The following is a 19,859-nucleotide window of genomic DNA, read 5'->3' on the forward strand; positions in this document are numbered from 1 at the left end:
AGACAGAGACTTAAGTAAATAGCAACAGTAAGTGACCATGGTAACTGTGATATTCTACTAAGGACTTGAGTCACTGTGAAATCCTCTGTCCTTTTGTGCTGCCATCCTCTACGCCTAAACACTGCCTGCTGAGCATGGGCTTGCCTTCTGAAATGGGTGACCAGCAGTTTCCCACCTACGAACAAGCGAGGATGAGTCATCTCTGTAGATGGCAAAGCTGAGTGTTAATGCATGAATTGCTTTTGTTTTTGTTTTTGTTTTTGTTTTTGTTTTTTGAGAATTCCATTAGTCCAGTTGTTTGGCTGGTAAGAAATAGGTTAACCTTTAAACCTTTAAAAACTAATGGTGGCTTACTGTGCCCATGTCTGGATGCATTCAGCTGTGTCTTCACTGTTGTTTGGTTTTGTTGAATATCATAGTTACCAACTACATAGGACAAAGCCATTTTTATCACATAGTCTTCTGAGACACCCAAGGAGAGCTCAAGATGGAAAGGGAATTGGCAAAGCCTGTGCTTTTCCAGAAAATGTGTCTGCAAATAATGCTGGCTATAGAAGGAATAATGAGAATCTTAAAGGAGACAGATGTGCTTTGTTCTGGAACTAAGCAAGTTCACCAAATGGGCAAGGAGTGTGCTGAGGCACCAGGGTCTGAGAGAATCAACCCAGGGTGGATAAAATAACAATAAAAGTTAACAATGTGTAGCTACACAGGCAGTGCTCCTAGGATTTAGAATTATCTTGTAATTGGGGACTTAGTCTTGCCTCTTGGCCAAATGTAACACGTAGCTGTTAAGAAACAAGATAAGCAAATATGTACAAACTTTTCTTTTTCCTTCTTCAGTGAAAAATAAACCAGTTTCTTTGTTTTTCATAGGATTCACATTCAATCATATATACGGGCTCTAATACCATGAATTCAAGCAACCACGAGTCAAAAGTATCTTTAAATAGCATCTATAATGAGCCTATATTGAACCTGTCATTTTATCCTGAATAACCCAATGTCAAAACTATTTGCATAGCATTTACATTCTATTATTGACTACATATAATACTGGGATAATTTAGAGTTTAAGGATGGGAAATACATAGTTGAATATAAGTACTACGGCATATCATAGGGAGCCTATGATTTTGGTATTTGTGTGTATCTATCCTATTGTGATTGATCCTGTCTTGATCATTATCAGAATCATCCCATTTTTTTTGAGTCTTACTTAGTACTGGAAGCTCCCCATTTTAGTGTTCCATGCCCATCTCTTCTCAGATCTGAGTGTGAACAGTTTCTATAGTCTTATTTATGAGATTTCAGAGAAGGTTCTGCCATGTTAGAAATTAGCCTCCTAATATCCTTGATGGCTAGGGAGAATACATGCTGAACGATGAACTTGTACAAATAAAGTTATCGATCACTTCACATCACTAGTTGGGAATAGTACGAAGAGTCAGAGGAGAGACTAGATTTTACAGCTGTCACTCATGGCTTATATTCTCATCACACTGAATAAATATTTCAAAATTCCTTGGATAATAACCAATATGAGGTGATATCGAGTGCCCATACTCTACTGAAGACTTGGCTCACTCATTCAAACTGATTTCACATTGAAAGGGGATTAAACTTTGTAAGGAACATATAGGAATGAGGGAGGAGATTCCTTATTCGTGGCTCCTTGATGCAACTTGCTATGCAGTGCTAAGGACAGTGACTAAGTTGCTCTTGGAGGTAAAGTCCTCTTTCTCTCTTGACTTACTATATTTGGAACCTTTATGTTCTTAACCTTATTTATAAGGAAAAAGCAATGAAAGTACTATTACTGAAAGGGTTCTATCCTATTCTAAATTATATTTGCCTATGGTGTTAGCAGCAATCAAACCCAATGCCTTAAACATGATAGGCAAAAGCTGTACCATTGAGCTATATCCCCAGTTTTGAGTCATTTTTAACATTCCATTCTCTGATATTATCATGTTTTCATATTATCCTCTATAGTTTACCATCTAACAGTACATAATATGTTAACATCTAACTGTAAGATTTCAAATTTGGGTGACTCAGGTAGTGCCATAATTCAGGACAGAAGAGCTGACTTTGTGTAGTCATAGTTATCATAAAAGAACTAGCTTACTTCCTTGACCATTGTTAGTTTGAGGTCTAATACAAGGGTGCATCCTCAGCTTCAGCAACTGCACTCCCTTCCCTTTAAACATGACCATCTTAAATCTGAGGAAATACTTAGGTTGACCTCTCTTGTGAGAATACAATAACAATATAAGGGACTAAGAGACATGGATAACAGCACTTGCAGTCACGACCAAAGATGGATCAGTAGCTCCAGCTTTCTCATAGATGGGATCCCAGTGGTCCAATCTAGATGAACTTAAAGGGTGTCTTAGAAAACTTGAGGAGTAATTTTACTGACATAATCAAAGACAGAAATGTATTCTAGGAATTTCATGTCTTGATAAATAATTTGACTCAGTCATTCAGTATAACTTTTAGAAAAAGCAAACACAATTCTTAAAATGGCAAATTTCCCAGTAAATGATATATCTGTAAAAATTGATAGTCCAAAGTTTAGATGCCAAATACCAAAATAAAACCCAACAGAAATAGAAGAAAAACAATAATAATTGTGATACATAAAAAATTATGGGACTTCAGAATCAAAGCCAACTAAAGAAAGAATCCCATGTCTTTCATCTAGTCTTACAATAGATTCTTCCTCACTTTTCATCTCCCATTATAGGTTTTAGAAATTTCATTTGAGAGATTAAAAGTTTCCTTTTGAATAATCTTATTCCATCATCCTTTTCTGAATTACCTGAAATAATTATATATTGTTTCCTAATAACAATTCTTCCAAAAGAAATCACCTGTTTGCCTGGGCAGTGGTGGTACACTCCTGTAATCCCAGCACTTTGAAGACAGAGGCAGGAGGATGTCTGTGAGTTCAAGGCCCTCCTGATCTATATAGTGAGTTACAGGACAACTAGGGTTACCAAGCGAAACTGTCTCAAAAAATCAAATCTATATCTCTCATGTGTGTGTGTGTGTGTATACATATATATGTATACATATATATATGCATACACATTCACATACATGTACAAGTACACATACACATATATGCCTCAGAATGAACTTAAATGCAATTCTTCTATTTAGAGGAAAAACTTATTATTGAGGTAAACTAAGTGTAGTCAAGAACATGGGACAAAAGGTAATCATGGCAAAATTATTATGGTATTATTCTTACATAGATTCACACCAAATGTGCTTGTAAATTAAAACAAAGTATGTAAAAAAAATGCAAAGGAAGGTTCTGTATTCCTATTTGAGGGCCTGAAGGTATAGGTCAGTGCTAAAGGGCTTTCCCATAATGCCTGAGGACCAGGGTTGTATTTAAAGAAAGAAAGTCCATTAAGAAAACTGGACTAGTTTGTATTTCCATACACTAATGGAATATTTAAGACAAGACGTTGCTTTGAAATGATAAATAACTTAAAATCAAGAAGTCAAGTAACAAAGTATAACAAGAGCCCATAGCTTATAAGAAATAGAGACATAGCTACTCATCTGTTGATGGGAATATAGGTTGATTCAGTAACTAGGCTACTATGTCTGGTTGGTATATATCTAGAAGTGGAATGCATAGGTCACAGAGTAAGTCTGTGTTTAGTGTTTTAATAGTCCTTCAGACTGATTTCTGGATTGCATGCATTCACTGACATTCCTGCCAACAGTGTGTGTCTGTATAAAGATGTTCCTCTCTGGTCATTTTCACCAGCAATCATGGGGCTATTGTTTATGATGTTGACGTGAGATGGATTTCAGTGTACCTTTGATTTGAAAGATGTACAAATAGAGAGAGTGTAGGATATGTATACATGGAGTTTTATTTAGGCATAAAGAAGAATGAAATTTAAGGCTTTTTTTCTGGTAAATGAAGGAAACTGAGGTCATTAATGCATCTTAATAGCAAAGTAAGCCAGACTTAAAAGGACAAATAAACTATTTTTTTTCATTACAACATTCCGGATTTTATGAAAAGCTACATGACCATGTATATATACTTCTGTATATATGGACATATTTACACAGAGAGATAGGTACATACAGATGTGTTAATAATATGAGAGCAGATTGGAGAATAGAAAAATATATGAGACTAGCAGAAGGAAGAAAGCATGGAATGGAGGTTTGTTGGAAGGGTGAATATGTTTAACATACATGATATACTTGATTAAATTGCTTTTATGAGATCCAACACTACATGTGATGAATGTGCCAATAAAAAGAATTACAGAAAAAAGAAATACAGATAGATTTTACTTGGAAACCATTTTTGTTTGTTATTATTTGCTGGAGTGTCTACATTTTACTGTGAAACGTATGTATATAGTTCATTAAAAATAATACTCTTGGAAGATAATGGGAAGACAGACTTGTTAGCTTTACTCCATGAGCTGTATGAAATATTTGGAACCAGGTAAATTAACCTCCAGAAGATGTAGACTGGAAGTGCTGGAACTCAGGCTATCAAATCGGAGCCCTGATACTTATTCTCTGGTGCTAATGTCTAAAATTCTTCACAAACAACTAATTCAATAGAAAGCATAAGTCACATTGTCAACACTGAAATTTCAGTACAGGCTTCATTACGTGGGAGGTGCAAGATGAGTAGATTTCTGTGACCCAAGAACCCTGAAGTTTAAATCTCAAGGGCAAGAAAACAATCAAGAGACAAAGACAAAAATAAGAACCAAAATGTACCAACAAAAACAAAACAAACAAAAACCATGTCCCTTGCAAATAAATAAATTAAAATATCAGTGACTTCATGTTTTAATGTCTCATCCTCTTACTATGCAAAATGAAACGTATGTATGTTTGCTATGTCTATGTTTACTATGCTACAAATGTCACATTTATATTGAAATAAGTTACTATATCTAAAAGGTAACCATGTAATGCTAAAAATGACCCATTTCTGAGAATCTGCTGTAATACAGGTGAACTTGATTTTCTGTTTTTGTTCAGGTTTACCTACTTCCTGGCTATCAACTATGACCCAATAATATATATTATTATTATATATATATACTATAAATTTATATGTGCACATATGAATACACATATGTATGCATACACAGGTGTATGTATGCATACATATATGTATGTATGTTATATATTATAAATACTTTGAGTAACTTTTCAACTTTAATTACTGAAATGAGGACTTGTAAGTACTCATTGGTCTTGATCACATGTAACTGGCTGCCTGTTACCACCTGATTAGCTAGACTGACTCTCCTTTTAGTGACTTACTGTTTGAATTTTGTGGAAATCCCGGCAAGGAGGAAGGACCATTCATTCCAGGGAGAATGACTGGAGGAAGGCCAGGGAGTCCAGTGTAGGCTGCTGGCAAGCTGATACCGTGGAGCGAGCAGTTGTCGGTCATGCCTGGCTGCTGTACCGTTAGGCCCAGCACATCGGAAGCTTTCTTTATACGGTCCAGTTCTTGCTGGGCCATCAGTTGTCGAACGGTGGTAGGAGCAAGGTAATCTTTCTCCCGGTCAAGCTGACTGCCCACTGTCTCCCTCACTTTGGAAATATGTTGTTTGGAAAAAATATGATCTCGGATAGACAAGCGGGCAGAGTACTTCACCCCACAGAGGGTACACTCTGGCTTAGTGCCATCCGTTCCACTTTGATTGATCATGAACGGCTTTCCTATGTTAATTTTAAACTTCTTTTCCTTTGCCCTGGCATTCTGAAACCACACCTGCACTACTCGTTTGGGCAGACCGATCTCATTGCCCAGCATTTCACATTCTTGCATGGTTGGAGTCCGATAGTCACTGAAGCAAGCCTTGAGGACCTTCAGTTGAAGATTGCTCATCTGGGTTCTGAAGCGCTTGTGACCAGGCCGATCACTGCTTTTGGATTTAAAGGGGTTGCTAGACCCGAATGGGTTTGGTGAACTGGGGTCAGCTATGCTAGATGTTTCACTGCGGTCAGCATTGTCGTCAGGGTCATCGGTGATGTAAAAGCTTTGGTCATGGTCACCATCTTTGTCATTGAAGTGGATCGATGGACTTGTAAGAGAAAAGAGAAATTTGTCATCACAGACTTCTGTGGTGGGTGTGGTTGCTGGTTTTGGCAAAGAGTCAAGAGTTTTGGTTTCTTTAGGGGACAAATCTGTTTTCACCTCCCCAGAACCGCCTGTGTTTTCCATGTCTCCTGCCACCTCATCTCCTGTGGTTGCGTCACTGATGGCTGTATTAATAGATGAGGTCTCATCAAAGTCAGTTTTACTCTGATCATAGCCAGGGTCAGCAGAAGGGGCATTTAGATTCTCTACATCCTCTGGACATTCTGCTTTGAAAGACGAAGGACTTAAAAGATTCTTGGGAGACAGTTCTGCTGTTTTACTAATAGGTGTGGAGACTGTGGAGGCCAATTCATTCTCACTAGATAGATCAATTTTAGTCAATGGCAAAGATGGGTAATCAAAATAAATGTATTTCTGTGGGCTCTCTCCCCCATCCTCTGTGGACATTAAAGGGCTTGGTGGCAAACTGTAACCTGCCTGCTTCCCCTCATTCCAGTGGCGAGAGCGAATGTGGCTTTCTAAGGCTGACTTTGCTTTAAACAGAGCTCTGCAGAAGGGACACCGTTTGTGAGACTGGGCTGGACCCACTGCACGGAACTGCCCTTTCCTTTCTCGAGCCCGTGTGTTCTGGAACCAGACTTGGACCACTCTCTTCTTCAGCCCCACTTCCCGGGCGATGTGATCAAGCATTTTTCGGGTAGGATTAGAATCCAGCAAGTACTTTTCATAGAGTATTTCAAGTTGCTCTGGCGTGATCGTGGTTCTCAAGCGTTTATCGCGGTGTTGATCTTCGCCGCTATTCCCGCCCTCCTTCTCACTGCAATTATTTTCTTCTTTGTCGTCCAATTTCCTTTTAAGGGAAGCAGCAGCACTCGCAGGGGCTGTAGTGTGGGCAGTACTGGTCTGTGGTGGCATTTGAGTGAGAGAGCTTCCCAGGAGCTGCCCAGTCATCAGTGGATTGTTGGGGTCAAATATCATGTAGGGCATGTCCATGGGTCTTTCCAAGAATGGCGAATGGAGGAATTGGTTTTGAGCAGCGAGGAAGTGCATGTGTTGGTGTTCCTTCCAAAGTTCCAGGGTTGGGAAGGCTATGGTACACTGATCACATGGGTACTGGAGTAACTGTGGAGGTAGACTGTTCTGGAGAGAAGTCATGGAAATTTGCAGTGGACTGGAAGGGATTGGAGTTTGAGAAGCTGAGGGAGGTCTTCCAATCAGTTGTAGTTGCTTGGATGGCTGTGCTGGAGGCTGCGGTATGGATGCCTGCTGAGGCTCTGAAGAAGTCAATACTGATGAGGGAGCTGATTTGATGCCTTGAGGAGGAGAGGGGTCACTTTGCTTAGTCTTTTCTCCAGGATATTCAGGTTTTGGAGAATTCTTCTCAGGTTCTGGTTTAGGAGAAGGAATCGGAGGTGTGCTAGTCCCAGAGCCTGAACTGGCTACTGGGGCTGCAGTGCTTTTGGTTGTATCTGTTTGTCCAGGTACCATGCAATGCTTGTACAGTACTTGATCACTGGCATCCATCGAGTCTTCCGTTTGGCTCTCATCTTGGGCATCATCATCTTCATCTTTATAACACTGCTTTTTCTGATGTGTGATCAAGTCAAAGATCCTGGGGAAAACCACATTGCACTTTTTGCATTGGTATTGCATGTTGCTTGTTCTAATGTATCGTTCATTGGTGAGTTCTCTTTTTTCGTTATCTTTAGCTTCTGCTTGGTTCTCATAGCTCTTCCTTGCTTTCTGACGAGCATTCTGGAACCATACAACAATCACCCGGGTGGGTAGGTTGAGAACAGTAGAGAGCTGTTCTATTTCATCATCTTTTGGGTAAGCATTTGTGTCAAAAAAGTCTTGAAGAACCCTAAGCTGGTAGTCAGTAAACCTTGTTCTGGATGACCTTTTGCTGAATGAGGAATCTGATTTGTAATGTTCTAAAGAAGTAGGTTGTGGATCTATTCGAATATCTTCTAAAACAGTTATAGGAGGGTTGCTGAAGTTGTACGGAGAATCTTTGTTTCTCTGTCGTTCCTTAAAGAGTGTGTTTCGAAACCAGTGTTTGATGACTTTTTGAGAGAGGCCAGACTTCTCAGCCATTTCTTGGATCTGTTCTTCACTTGGAGAATTATTGATGTCAAAATAAGCTCTCAGGATTTTTAGCTGATCATCTGTAATCCGTGTCCGTGGCCGTTTGAATTGAGAATGTCTCAAGAAGTTAGGATCTAGCCCCAGCTGCTGCTGACAAAGCTGAGTGAGGTCTGCTGAGAGGGTGTCCATCTGGGGCAGCTGCAGGGCTAGCTGTGGGGGAAGTGCAGGGTGCTGCACCGGCTGCATCATAATGGAAGGGAAGAGGGGGAGGTCAAGGGAGACAGGCAGTTGGACCTGCGGCGGTGCAGATGGGGGAGGCGGAGGGGGTGGGGGTGGTGGAGGAGGGGGTGGGGGTGGTGGAGGAGTAGGTGGTGGAGCTTGCAGAGTAGCAGAGACTGCGTTTGGGATTTTTACAGGCCCCAGAGTAGAAGGCTGTGGGGGTGCGGATGTCAGGGGAGGAGGGGGAGGTGGAGGCGGTGGTGTTTCTGGGGACGAAGGAGAGATTGGATAAAGCTTGTCATAGGCCTCCCTGTATTGACAAGCAAACTTTTCTAGTGCTCCATATGGGAAAAATTGCCCATGCACATGTTCTTGGTGACTTTTTAAAATAAGAACATTTGAGAACAATTTACCACAGGTTCCGCACTCCAGCTTGTCAGAGTTTTCGCCTTCTCCACTTTTACCCTTTTTCTGGACCTTCTGCCTGTTTTCATTATACTGAATAACCAATTCAAAACCAAAGTTCTCCAGTAAAGCTTTGGCTGCATTTCCCCTGGCCCCTGAGGCTATTCGGGGTGGAGGAATACATGGTTCTAAAGATTTTTGCTTCTTTACGTCTTTGCTGTCTTTGAGTCCTTCATTATCATTTGTAAATTCTTGCTTTGGTTTTTCTTGCTTTTCAGTCACTTCTTCTGCCTCCTTGTAAGATGGCATGTCCTTCATGAGCGGACAGTCTGTACTTGCCAGACTACCTTGCTCTTGTTTCAACAGTTTGCTTGGTTGCTGTTGAGGCTGCTGCTGCGGTGGTGGGGGAGGGGGTTGATTTTGAGGCTGCAGCTGGGGCTGGGGCTGGGGCTGTGCAGCTTGGTACTGTTGTGCTTGTTGTTGGAGAAGTTGGAGCTGAGTTTGGCCAACATGATGCTGTGTTTGAATCTGCTGCTTCAGATCTTCAAGCAAGGAACCAGCCATGCCTGTCATACCCGGCATCCCAAATGTGGCAGAGGTGGGCAAGCCCAGATCTGGCCCCAAGCTAAACTCTGCCCCAGGTATGTAGAATGGAAAGAGAAACTGGGGTTGCTGAAACTGGAGCAGTGCCTCTGGGGTCATTGGAAAATGAGGCAAAAAAGCTGGGTTTAGAAACTGCGGCTGAAAGAACGCAGCCTGCTGCTGCAACTCATGCTGAAGCTGCATCTGGATTTGTGCTGGTGACCGAGGTGGTGGGTGATGGGTAGGTTGTGCAGAGATTAATTCAGGACTTTGTTTTTTATTTAATTCTTTGGCATCTAAGTGGGTATCTTTGCTGTTGACTGAAGCTAAGCTCATGGACTCTATCATCCCCTGGCCAGGGCTATTCACAGCAGCCGGGATGCTGTGCCCACTGGACAGGTGCCTGCTTGGTTCCAGTTTTGCAGCCCTGGCCTTTGTCTGGTGGAGCACTGACCTCATGTGAATCTCCAAGGTTGAGCTTTGGCTGTACGCAACACTGCAGGTGCTGCACTTGTACGGCTTGTTATCTGTGCTGCTATTGGCTTCCTGGGGGATAGGACTGGAGGCTTCTTGCAAAACCTTTTTCAACTTATGCAAGTGAGACACTGAATTATAATGGACCAAGAGAATGTTCTTTTGGGTGAATGACTCTTTACACACTGTACATTTGTATGGACGAGATGGATCGAGGAATTTTTCCATTGTAAAGTTGGGTCCTTTTCTAAAAGGTAAGGTCCGCTTTGGTTCTGAGCCCAGGTCATCTGGGATGGAGCTGTTGTCACTCCCTACAGGACTTGCCTTCCCTTCATGGTCCATCTCATACTCTCTTTCCATTTCATGATCTAGGCCATGCTCATCCTGGGGCACTGTTTCACTGTCTGCCCACAGCTCGCCGTTCACTGGCAAGGAGGCGTATAGCTGCTGGAGTTCAGTCTCGCTCAGTTCAGGATGGCCTGCTTCCAAGTGCTTTTTTAAAGCCTGGAATGTACGGAAACTCCGCTGGCAGAGATTACACATCGTAGCAGCCCGGATTGCATGATACTGGGAATGTATCTGAAGCTTCTGCATAGTTTTGAAAGCCAAGCTACAGTGATTACAACGATACTTATACACATGGCGGTCTGAAACTGACAAGGGCTGCCGTTTTTGTTGTTCGCTCAGTTGATCTTGCAGAACATCTGAGATGTTCACATCCTTACTGCTGTTTTTATTCCATTCCGATGCCTCCATAGGCTCTTTCGCTGGCTTCTGTTCCTCATTCTTTATCTCAACACCCACCTTCGAATCCTCAAGCCCCGGCATGGTTTTGTCATCCACTTGGCTGTCACCTGTTAGAGGAAAGCATAGACATCTTTCGGTAAGAACTTTAACCACTTGAATGTCAGCAAGTGTAAGTTCAAGTCCATAGTGGTGTCTGTTTAATTGACACCATTTCTGTATAGAAATGTGATTTAGTCACTATCATGTGGAAAACATTACACCAGATATCCATAAAATGAGCAGGAAATTACTTTACCTGAAAGAACTTAAGGACAGAGAAAAATACACATCAAAGATAACTATAATGTACTGCAATAAAAACTTTACTAGGGGTAATAAACTTGGTGTACATGACTCAGAATACTTTGGATGTTCTTTGCCAAGAGTATCTCACTATGATTGTCCAAGGACAGGTAGAAATAATCATGGCACATAGGCCTTAGAAAATAAAGCTATGGGCAAGAACTTTTATTGTTTTTCTTTTGCCACTTTGAGAACAGGGAGGTCTCACAAGGGAAATCTCCCCAGCCCTAGATGGAGAGCAACAGACAATTAATGGCTACTAAGAGAGATATTCTTTACAAATGAACACTCTCATAGGTGGTTCAATCATAACCCCAAGTACTCAGCTCTAAATACATGTACATATAACCAACACTAAATGAACTCAGCAATGTGTATGTGTTTACATGCAAGAATAATAAAGTGGAAGGGACACAGGAGTTGCAGGGGAGTGAGGGTGTTGGAAATGATGTAAATAAAGTATTCATTGAAAAATCCAAAAGATTTTATATGTGTGTGTGTGTGTGTGTGTGTGTGTCTTTGATAGAGATAATTTTATCCAAGGGAAAGCTCTGAGCATTCTCTCCACACAGCATCCTTACAGGCAAGCATACCTGAATAGTTCTGGGAACCCTCTGCTGCTATGACTGTAGGTGGGTCCCGCTCTGATTTCTCAGGGGCAGCTGCTGGCAGTAGTATACTATTTGGCACCATTACATCAGGGACAGACACCTTTGAACACGAAAGAGACTTGTGTTATTTGTGCTCTGGAAATCACTGAGCAATATACTGGAATATATATATATATATATAATATATATATATATATATATATATATATATATATATATTGATGTATATCCATATGCTGAAAAAATATATGTATTCCACTTATATTTTTCTAATTAAAACAGGGACTTCTAGTGCTTCAATATTGTTATAGTCCTATATTCTTCTTTTAATGCTATGACTTAAATGGTTTTCAAGAACTAGATTTTTATAATGATAACCAAGACTCTTTAAAGATACCCACAAGTCATTTCACTGTTAAAAAAAGAACCTCAAAAATGCCTTTAATGAACATATACTCTGTATCTTATTTTTTTTTTTTGCCAAGCAAGAAAGACCACAAATGGCTCTCCATTGCGATTTCTATAGCAGAGTCAATAAAAGACCTCCAAGTCACTCAGAAGAAATGAAATGTCTCTAAAGCCATCACTATGGATGTATATTGACAATGTAACACAGGGCCCAAGAGTTTTGCATCAACTTTTGGCATTCTTACTGTCATAAGCAGCTTCTCTACGCAGTCTGGAGACACACTGTGCAAATGGGTCAGATGCAGCTGCAGGTGTATCTTGTTGCTGAGCACATCCTGGCAGAGCGGACAGCAGATGACTGGCTGTACAGAGTGCTGTGACAGGACATGCATCTGGATCCGACTTTGGTCCCTACTGTTGTAGTTACAATAAGGACACTGGTAGAACTAGAAAAAGATCAAAGAAACATGATCATTAATCAACTGCTATAATTTGACCATTTCAGGTTTTGAGGTATAACATCAAGAGTTAACACTATGGCCAGTCACAAGGTCTTTGTGTACAAGCTAGTGGATTCTAAAATGACCAGGAACATAGAAACAAACAAGGTGATTCATGCATTGAAGGGAAACTTACCTGTTCAGGACAAAATTTATTGTCCTCTGTCGGTTTTGACCTTTTGGTTCCTGCCTCATCTTCTTTGGCCAGCAGGAGTGGCTGTGTGGCCCCTGCCACAACTTTCACCTCTTTTTCTGGGGTAATTATTCCTAATTCCCAAAAAGAAGACAACTACTCAATTTATAAATGCAATGCTACAAGCAGAATAAATAAAACAATTGTGACAATAAATCTACTGGATTAAATAAGCAAAAAACAGACAAGCACTTTTAAATGATGCTAATCTCAAAACATGAAAAGGCACTTTTTTTTTTCTGTCAGCTAAGTGGACTTTGCACATCTATTTTAAAGCATACCCCTGTCTTCTGTTTAGATAGCCCTAGATGGCCGTGGAAGTTTAATGAATAACATGTTTTCTCTAACATTTCCATATGCCTGTATCACATTAAAACACATCTCCCACTCACAAATACTAACTTAGAAAATCACTGTTTTGCCTCACATACAATGATCTAGCTCTGTTCTAAATTCTTAAGTCCTAAGGTTCTCATATCCTGACAAGAGCTGATGAGTTATTATTCAGAAACTAAAACAATATGTTTGGATCATGATGGGATTCAATTTTTAATCATTTTAAAGTTGAACAGCTAATTCATTTCTGCTATTTAGTGACTTCAGTAGGTGACACAGTAGTTTTAGTAGGTGGCTATGTATATAACATTACAGCAGGAATTACAAGAAGACAACTGCTTCATGGGGTTAATGCAAATATTTGGTATTAATGATGATTAAAATTTTGCCTAGTTGAGCAGTATATTGCGTAGAAACTTCGCACATATCAAAGGGGGAAAAAGAACAATTCTAGTTTTCCAATCTAGCAGAAAATTCCTCCCAGCACATCAATTTGTCTGGTAATCTCCTCTGCAAGGCTGGATATTACAGCGGCATTGGGTAGGCATGTCACATACATCTCACGACAAACACAAAACCTCATTTACCAGCCATTCCAATCTCATCATAGCACAGCATCATCTGACCTTTTTTTCTGCTGTTTATTATGAGTATTTCTAATTTTAACTTTCAATTTTCACCATCTTCCAGTCAATTTGCAACTAAATTATTTCCAGGGTGAGGACACTATCACTGGACAACTGGGTGCAAATACATCTTGAGATGCAGTGGAGCTAAACCATTGATTGCTATCAGACCCTCACATAAATACACCATCTAGGACAATCTGCTTGTATGCTGCACATGAAGATTTATCTTGATTCTTTTTTCCAATCTACATACAGTTTCTATAAATGAACAAATTTCACCCTATTACAAAATAACCCAGTTTTAATTTTAAAAAAATGGGGTCAAGGATGTTATAGAAACAAGTCCAAATAAAAAAGTGAAAAAGATAGAAAAATCTTATGCTATTTCTGCCCTAGGTAGAGATGAATGCTTTACACTATATAAATGAGTTCAGAAATTTGGATTTCAGACAGAAAATTAAATGTATGAGAGTAATTCTTAAGAGACCAAAATTAAAATAGGATATACTTAACAAGATGACCATAATTTTGTTTATTTGATGGTAAATGTGATCAGCTTCTCACAGGTCATGTTGATACTAATAATTTGATTGCATGTGAACTGATATAATTATACCTACTTCATTCTCTTAAAGAAACTTTAATTCTTTCTATTTATTTGAAAAGTAGTAGTGTTTGTATATGAGTGAACTTAAATTTGATAGCTAAACTCTCATTATATTGATCGAAAATAAACAAGTATTTTTTTGTGCACTGATATTGCCAAATGGGATGTTTTCTCTTAATTATGGAGTCAAATTTATTTTTATTTCTCAAAACAAATACGGTATATCCTTTTTACTCTCCTGATTAAAGTACGAAATTGTCTAAGAAAAACAATGTGGTACATAATATTTGACAATACAATTAGTTATTTAAAATGTTAGAGCAACTTGTACCAAATGATTGTCATTTAAATTAACAAGTGTCTATCGTCTTCTCTTGATTGACTTTTCTTTAAATGTTCCTATTAGTAACAATGTTTCCTAAAGACAGTAATATCATGTCATATTCTTTTACATTCTTAAATCGACCAGATCAAATAATAATTGGCTCAATTCTCTGTACAAGTTGAAAAATAATCCTTATAATTTGTTTGCAAACCTCTTGAGATATCAGAATTAAAAATAACTTTCAAGAAACTTCTAAGTCCACTCTATACTCAGTCATGAATGTACATAAAGGTTGCTTTCAGGTATGTTTCAGGGCTGCAAGACAGTATATTTTGAAGGTATCATCCTTTTTCTTTCTTTCTTTCTTTCTTTCTTTCTTTCTTTCTTTCTTTCTTTCTTTCTTTCTAGTCTACTCATTTGTGTAAATGTTTGGCAAAATTAACTCTGTGCAAGTGAATGATATACTCTTTTCATTTGTATATTCATCAATACTCATTAATTTAATGATCCTGGATAATAAAAGAAGGCAGGAATTTCAAGATGAGAAATCAAACAGATTCTTGAGTATGGGGCTGTTCTTCAAGGTGACTTAGAGAGGTGATAATAAGCAACATTTTGTACATTTCCCTGTATTCATATTTATATCAAGTTTAACACCAAAGCATGCTTGGTAAATTACAGGAAATCAAATCTGAGGCCTTTTTTTTTCTGAATTGTATTATGTTAGAAAAAATGCTTTGTATTAAATATGGCAAATTAATTTTAGGAAAGCTTTTGATTAAGTTCTGTGATTACTTATAGTATATGTGCAACTCCATTTGAAATAAAACCTGTGAATTACCCCGGAGCAGAAAAAAATTTGAAATGAGATCATAATTCATTTTGCATCATTAAGGATACCACAATATTCTCAAAGAACAATGTCATTTTAATGAATTTTAACTAAAGAATGAAGTCTAATTATAAATAAGCACTGCCAAATATATGAGCCAATGATTATCTGTCAGTTAGAGGATTATTCAACTTGCAAGAGATTGCTAATATAAAATAACATAATTCATTTCCATTCAGATGCCGCCTACTTAATTCTCAATCCCTAAAATACAGAAAGCTGTAAAATGGTTTATATTCATAACAAGGCAGGGAAATCCAATAACACACATGGTAAACCTTTAAAAACAGTAAATCAAAATAATGAATTATTATTTACAATCTCTATATTTGTGAAGTTTGAATACTTTAAAACTCAGATGTAACAGATGTTGTTAACTGTCAAGTCACTTAACTCTAAATTATAATTACCAACACAGTATTCTTTCTAATGAGACTAGAATCGAAGGATAATTTTTAATTGCAATAATGAAGGTTAATTTCCATCTTTCTTCATGTTTACTCCCTTATTAAAAGTGGTCCCCTTAGCCATGGCAAAGACATATTGCACGTTCAATGCAAATGTATTAATCTGGATAAACTCTATATTAATTCTGTACTGCACTGAGCTATAATTTGGATTATAATTAATCTAAAGTGGCACTAGATTTAAATGACAATATAAATGAGGAATTAGGAAGCTTTTCTATTATGAATGAATATCCAACATATATAACGTGCGTATTGTCAAGTCTCACTTTGAAAGCTCTGGTCCTGCAGATTAGTGATAGCAACAGAACACAGCAGCTTACCAACACACTGGTCCAGACATGTTCTAATTCCTTTCTGCCTGAAAAGCTTAAAGTTAAAGTGGGGTCAACCTGTTTTCCCAACTATAATATTAACATAGCAATTACTTTGTAAATTTGTTCGTTTTCATTTGACAATTATAGCTGATATAAGAACAAAAGAACCTAAATAAATGTTTATCTAATAATCAGATACAGTTTTACAAAAAAACAGAAACCATGGAATAAATTTTCAACCTGGTAAGATTCAATTCAGAGAGCACAGAACTTTGTTCAAAGTTCATGTTAATTTTAAGTAGCAAGAGCTGTCTTAAAGGCAGCAAGGTTTCAAAGCTAAATATTTGCATCTCAACATTTGCTTTTAGTTGGCTCTTGGCTAGAGCTCATTTTCAACTCTCTTTGAATGTACCTGGGGATTCGTTTTTATGGGGATAACATTTATTTTAAATAACTCATTATGCAGTGATCTGTCCTTCCAAATACCCCAACCTTATCTATATTAGAAACTCAAAGTAGAACAATAACTCCTTGAGCCATTAGGGAGCAAGAGAGCCCATGACTTATGCACAGCAGTAAAGTGCATTATGGTGATAAGAGCTCCTGCATCTATATATCGTGTTGCTCAAAGTAAGATGGGACAATAAAAAACAAACACACAAACAAAAAACACCTTCCACAACCAATCCCTGAAAAGGTCCTAGACAACAGATGTTTTGTATCAAGTTTTGTGTTCTCTGTCTAGGAGCACTCAGTGCACACTGATGTGGTATCTTTCTGCTTTATGTGTTGCTCTGATTAGCAGAAGGGAAATGCTATGCAGTCTCTTCTAGTGTGAGGCCACCAAACACAAATAAAGGAGATTCTGCCATCCACACACTGGCAAGCTATTCATTTTGATGAGGTCCATCTTAGATGGCACAACCTGGCTACCTTGCTGTTTTCAGTCTTTTTCAAATGAAAATTCCATGGGGCTATCCTATCCTTGACATTAGGTGTTTCAAGCTCTCCATTCTTGCCTCAGGAGCCAACCTGCTCAAACGCTGCTGCGGTGGCATCTTTTCCAAGGCACAGCTTTAGGCTCAAGCCCACCTTGGACCATCTTTGCTAAAATCAAATTAGAATCATATGCTCGACACTATATCCTAGAAGCAAAAAACAATGATGCATTCATTTCTCACTGCACTCCTGTAAGAAATTTAGAATTAAAAAGTTTAGGGAGGAAGAAAGAACCCTTCAGATACACAGATACATGCTAAGGAGAATGCAATATTTAGGCATGTAAGGAATGAGAACCAAATATGGGATAATTCAGATTTAAATATGCAAAAATGATGAATTTCCTGAAAGCCAATATCCTCCTACTGAGTACCAGGCTTTTTATATGAGGCTGTCACTGGACTTCAAGGGAAAGATAGATGACTACCTGAGACTAACAGGCTTGAGTCCATTGCAACACTTCTGCTTCAATGAGTCCAACATAATAAAAGGTATAGAGTACAGCAAAAGTGGTTCATTGTGACCATAGATTTCCATCTCATACATATGAAGAATGGATGAGGCCATATATTTGTCAAATCACACACAGAAAAAGTCATAGGAATCCACACCAGATGCTGGCCTAGGGTTTATTTGTGCACAAGTAAATGTCATGACATGAAGGTTTGTTTTCAAAGATAGTAGTTTTCATTACTGGGATTTGTCCATTCAAGAAGATCAAAATTACCCAGCACCTAATCCCTTTTCAATGATGTTTCCTCCTTCTTAGGCTGAATCATCTGTAAACTTTTCTACTGGATTTTGTCTGAAATGCTGCAAATAGATGTCCTTAAAAAGGGCAAATAGATCCCAGAGTGTAAGGAGAAGAAGGGAGGGAAGGAAAGGAGAGAGAGAGAGAGAGAGAGAGAGAGAGAGAGAGAGAGAGAGAAGAGAAGAGAAGAGAAAGAGGAGTAGCATTTATTTTTAGGGTTACATGGTGTGGGAGGGTGCATAAGATTGAATGATAAAATTCAAGTGATATCTAATCCTGAGCTTATGAAAAATTAATATGCCATCAGAGGAATCACAAGTATAGCTAAGATTAATGAAAGGCGCTTAAAAATTACAAGCACACAAACTGATTTGATTAAAAAATAATCTCACTAGTCATCCTGTAATATTCTTCAACTTATCCACATCTATTCTGTCAGATGGTTATGATTAAAAATAGGTCAATGGGAGGCTACTGATAGAAATCACATGCAAAATGTGCACACAATGAATAGTAGTGGGAATGTTCAGACAGGTTAAAATGAATAAGAGCATTTAATGAGCTTTGTTGGGGGATGCAGTGAAGGGAAGGTTGGCTTCGGGAGGTGGATGGGTACAGTATAGTGAAAAGGTCAAGAGTCTAGCATCTTACCAGGTTCTTTATTGGAGATTTTGCTGTCACTGGTGTCTCTCTCTTGTGCCTCTTTCTCATCGTCCTCAATCACTGTGGGAGGGTTCAGAGTGCCTCCTGCATCTTCACTGGGTTCTTCTGTTAAGAAAGCAGATCAGTGAGAAAAATTGATAAGTCCAGAAAATGTACACTAATGCAAGCTGAGTGACCTTTATCACACAGTTTATCCTGGAATTTTATCTATGAATTTTCAACACTTCTTCCTACTAAAGGAAATTATACATCGAGGCAGAAGTCTACATTAGAACAAACTAAGACCATCCCAGGGCAAAGTTTTATCTTTATCCTCTGAAAGTATTTACATGGTATTAAAAGTAAAGAAATCACTTTTACCAGAGTTTAAGCTGAAAAAGAGAAGGGGGGGAAACAGGTGGAAGGCAACTGTGATTTCAATCATAGAACTTTTCAGCAACATCATCTTGTTCCACAGACCTGAAATAAGAGTATAAGAGCAAACCAGACACAGAAGAAATATTCTGTGAGATAATATTGAAACAATGGTTTAAATAATGGACAGGCATTCTTCCTGCACTCAGACTTTAGATATTAGATGCATTCCTTAAGATTTTATTAGATAAGATTCGCAGACTTCAGTTCCACTGGAAATGTGTTTGTAAAGGAAAGCTACAGAGGGCTTTGATATAACAAGGTACTTGTAAGACAACTGCACCATCCCACACCTCATTCACGGGATCACACCAGCTAGATTACATAGAAATCCTCATACTAACTCAAACCTACTTAATTATTCTGTTAATCTCAGTCATGCCACCGCTGGTGGATTAATCTGTTTACGCAGTTAGCCTCTATGCTGGGACTGTGCAGCACTAATCCGTGAAAGACCCACTGTTCTCTTTCATCCTGTGATCATTTGTCTCCCAGTGTGATGATGTCACATTTTAATGAATTTTTAGCAATCTGAGTAATGCCAGATAACCAGGCTCACACTCCCCACAGAACGCCATGCTGTTTTCATTGCGGCACAAGAATAAAAAGCATATTTCCCAGTTCAGGTAGGAATTACATAAATTAGGAGAAGGTAAAATGGGATTTGGAGCACCAGGTTGAACAATTTCATAAAATCTTTAATGAGCATATAAATTAACCCCGGAAAGGCAAAAGGTCATCAGAACACATTTGCATATACTCTTCTATT

General features: G+C 38.6%; 1 protein-coding gene across 2 annotated transcripts in view; it reads right to left on the bottom strand.

Moving 5' to 3' along the window:
• Window positions 1-19,859, bottom strand: part of Zfhx4 (zinc finger homeobox 4) — a 162,879-nt gene that overhangs the window by 3,277 nt on the left and 139,743 nt on the right. For both annotated transcript variants that reach the window (XM_052180903.1, XM_052180902.1), the window contains exons 5-9: window positions 18,665-18,781; window positions 12,634-12,764; window positions 12,243-12,443; window positions 11,572-11,689; window positions 5,335-10,743 (exon numbers count right to left, since the gene is read on the bottom strand). In XM_052180903.1, the coding sequence (XP_052036863.1) occupies window positions 5,335-10,743; window positions 11,572-11,689; window positions 12,243-12,443; window positions 12,634-12,764; window positions 18,665-18,781 (5,976 nt within the window). The remainder of the gene's footprint in view (window positions 1-5,334; window positions 10,744-11,571; window positions 11,690-12,242; window positions 12,444-12,633; window positions 12,765-18,664; window positions 18,782-19,859) is intronic.

The sequence above is a fragment of the Apodemus sylvaticus genome, chromosome 4 (assembly GCF_947179515.1).
Source record: "Apodemus sylvaticus chromosome 4, mApoSyl1.1, whole genome shotgun sequence".
NCBI lineage: Eukaryota > Metazoa > Chordata > Mammalia > Rodentia > Muridae > Apodemus > Apodemus sylvaticus.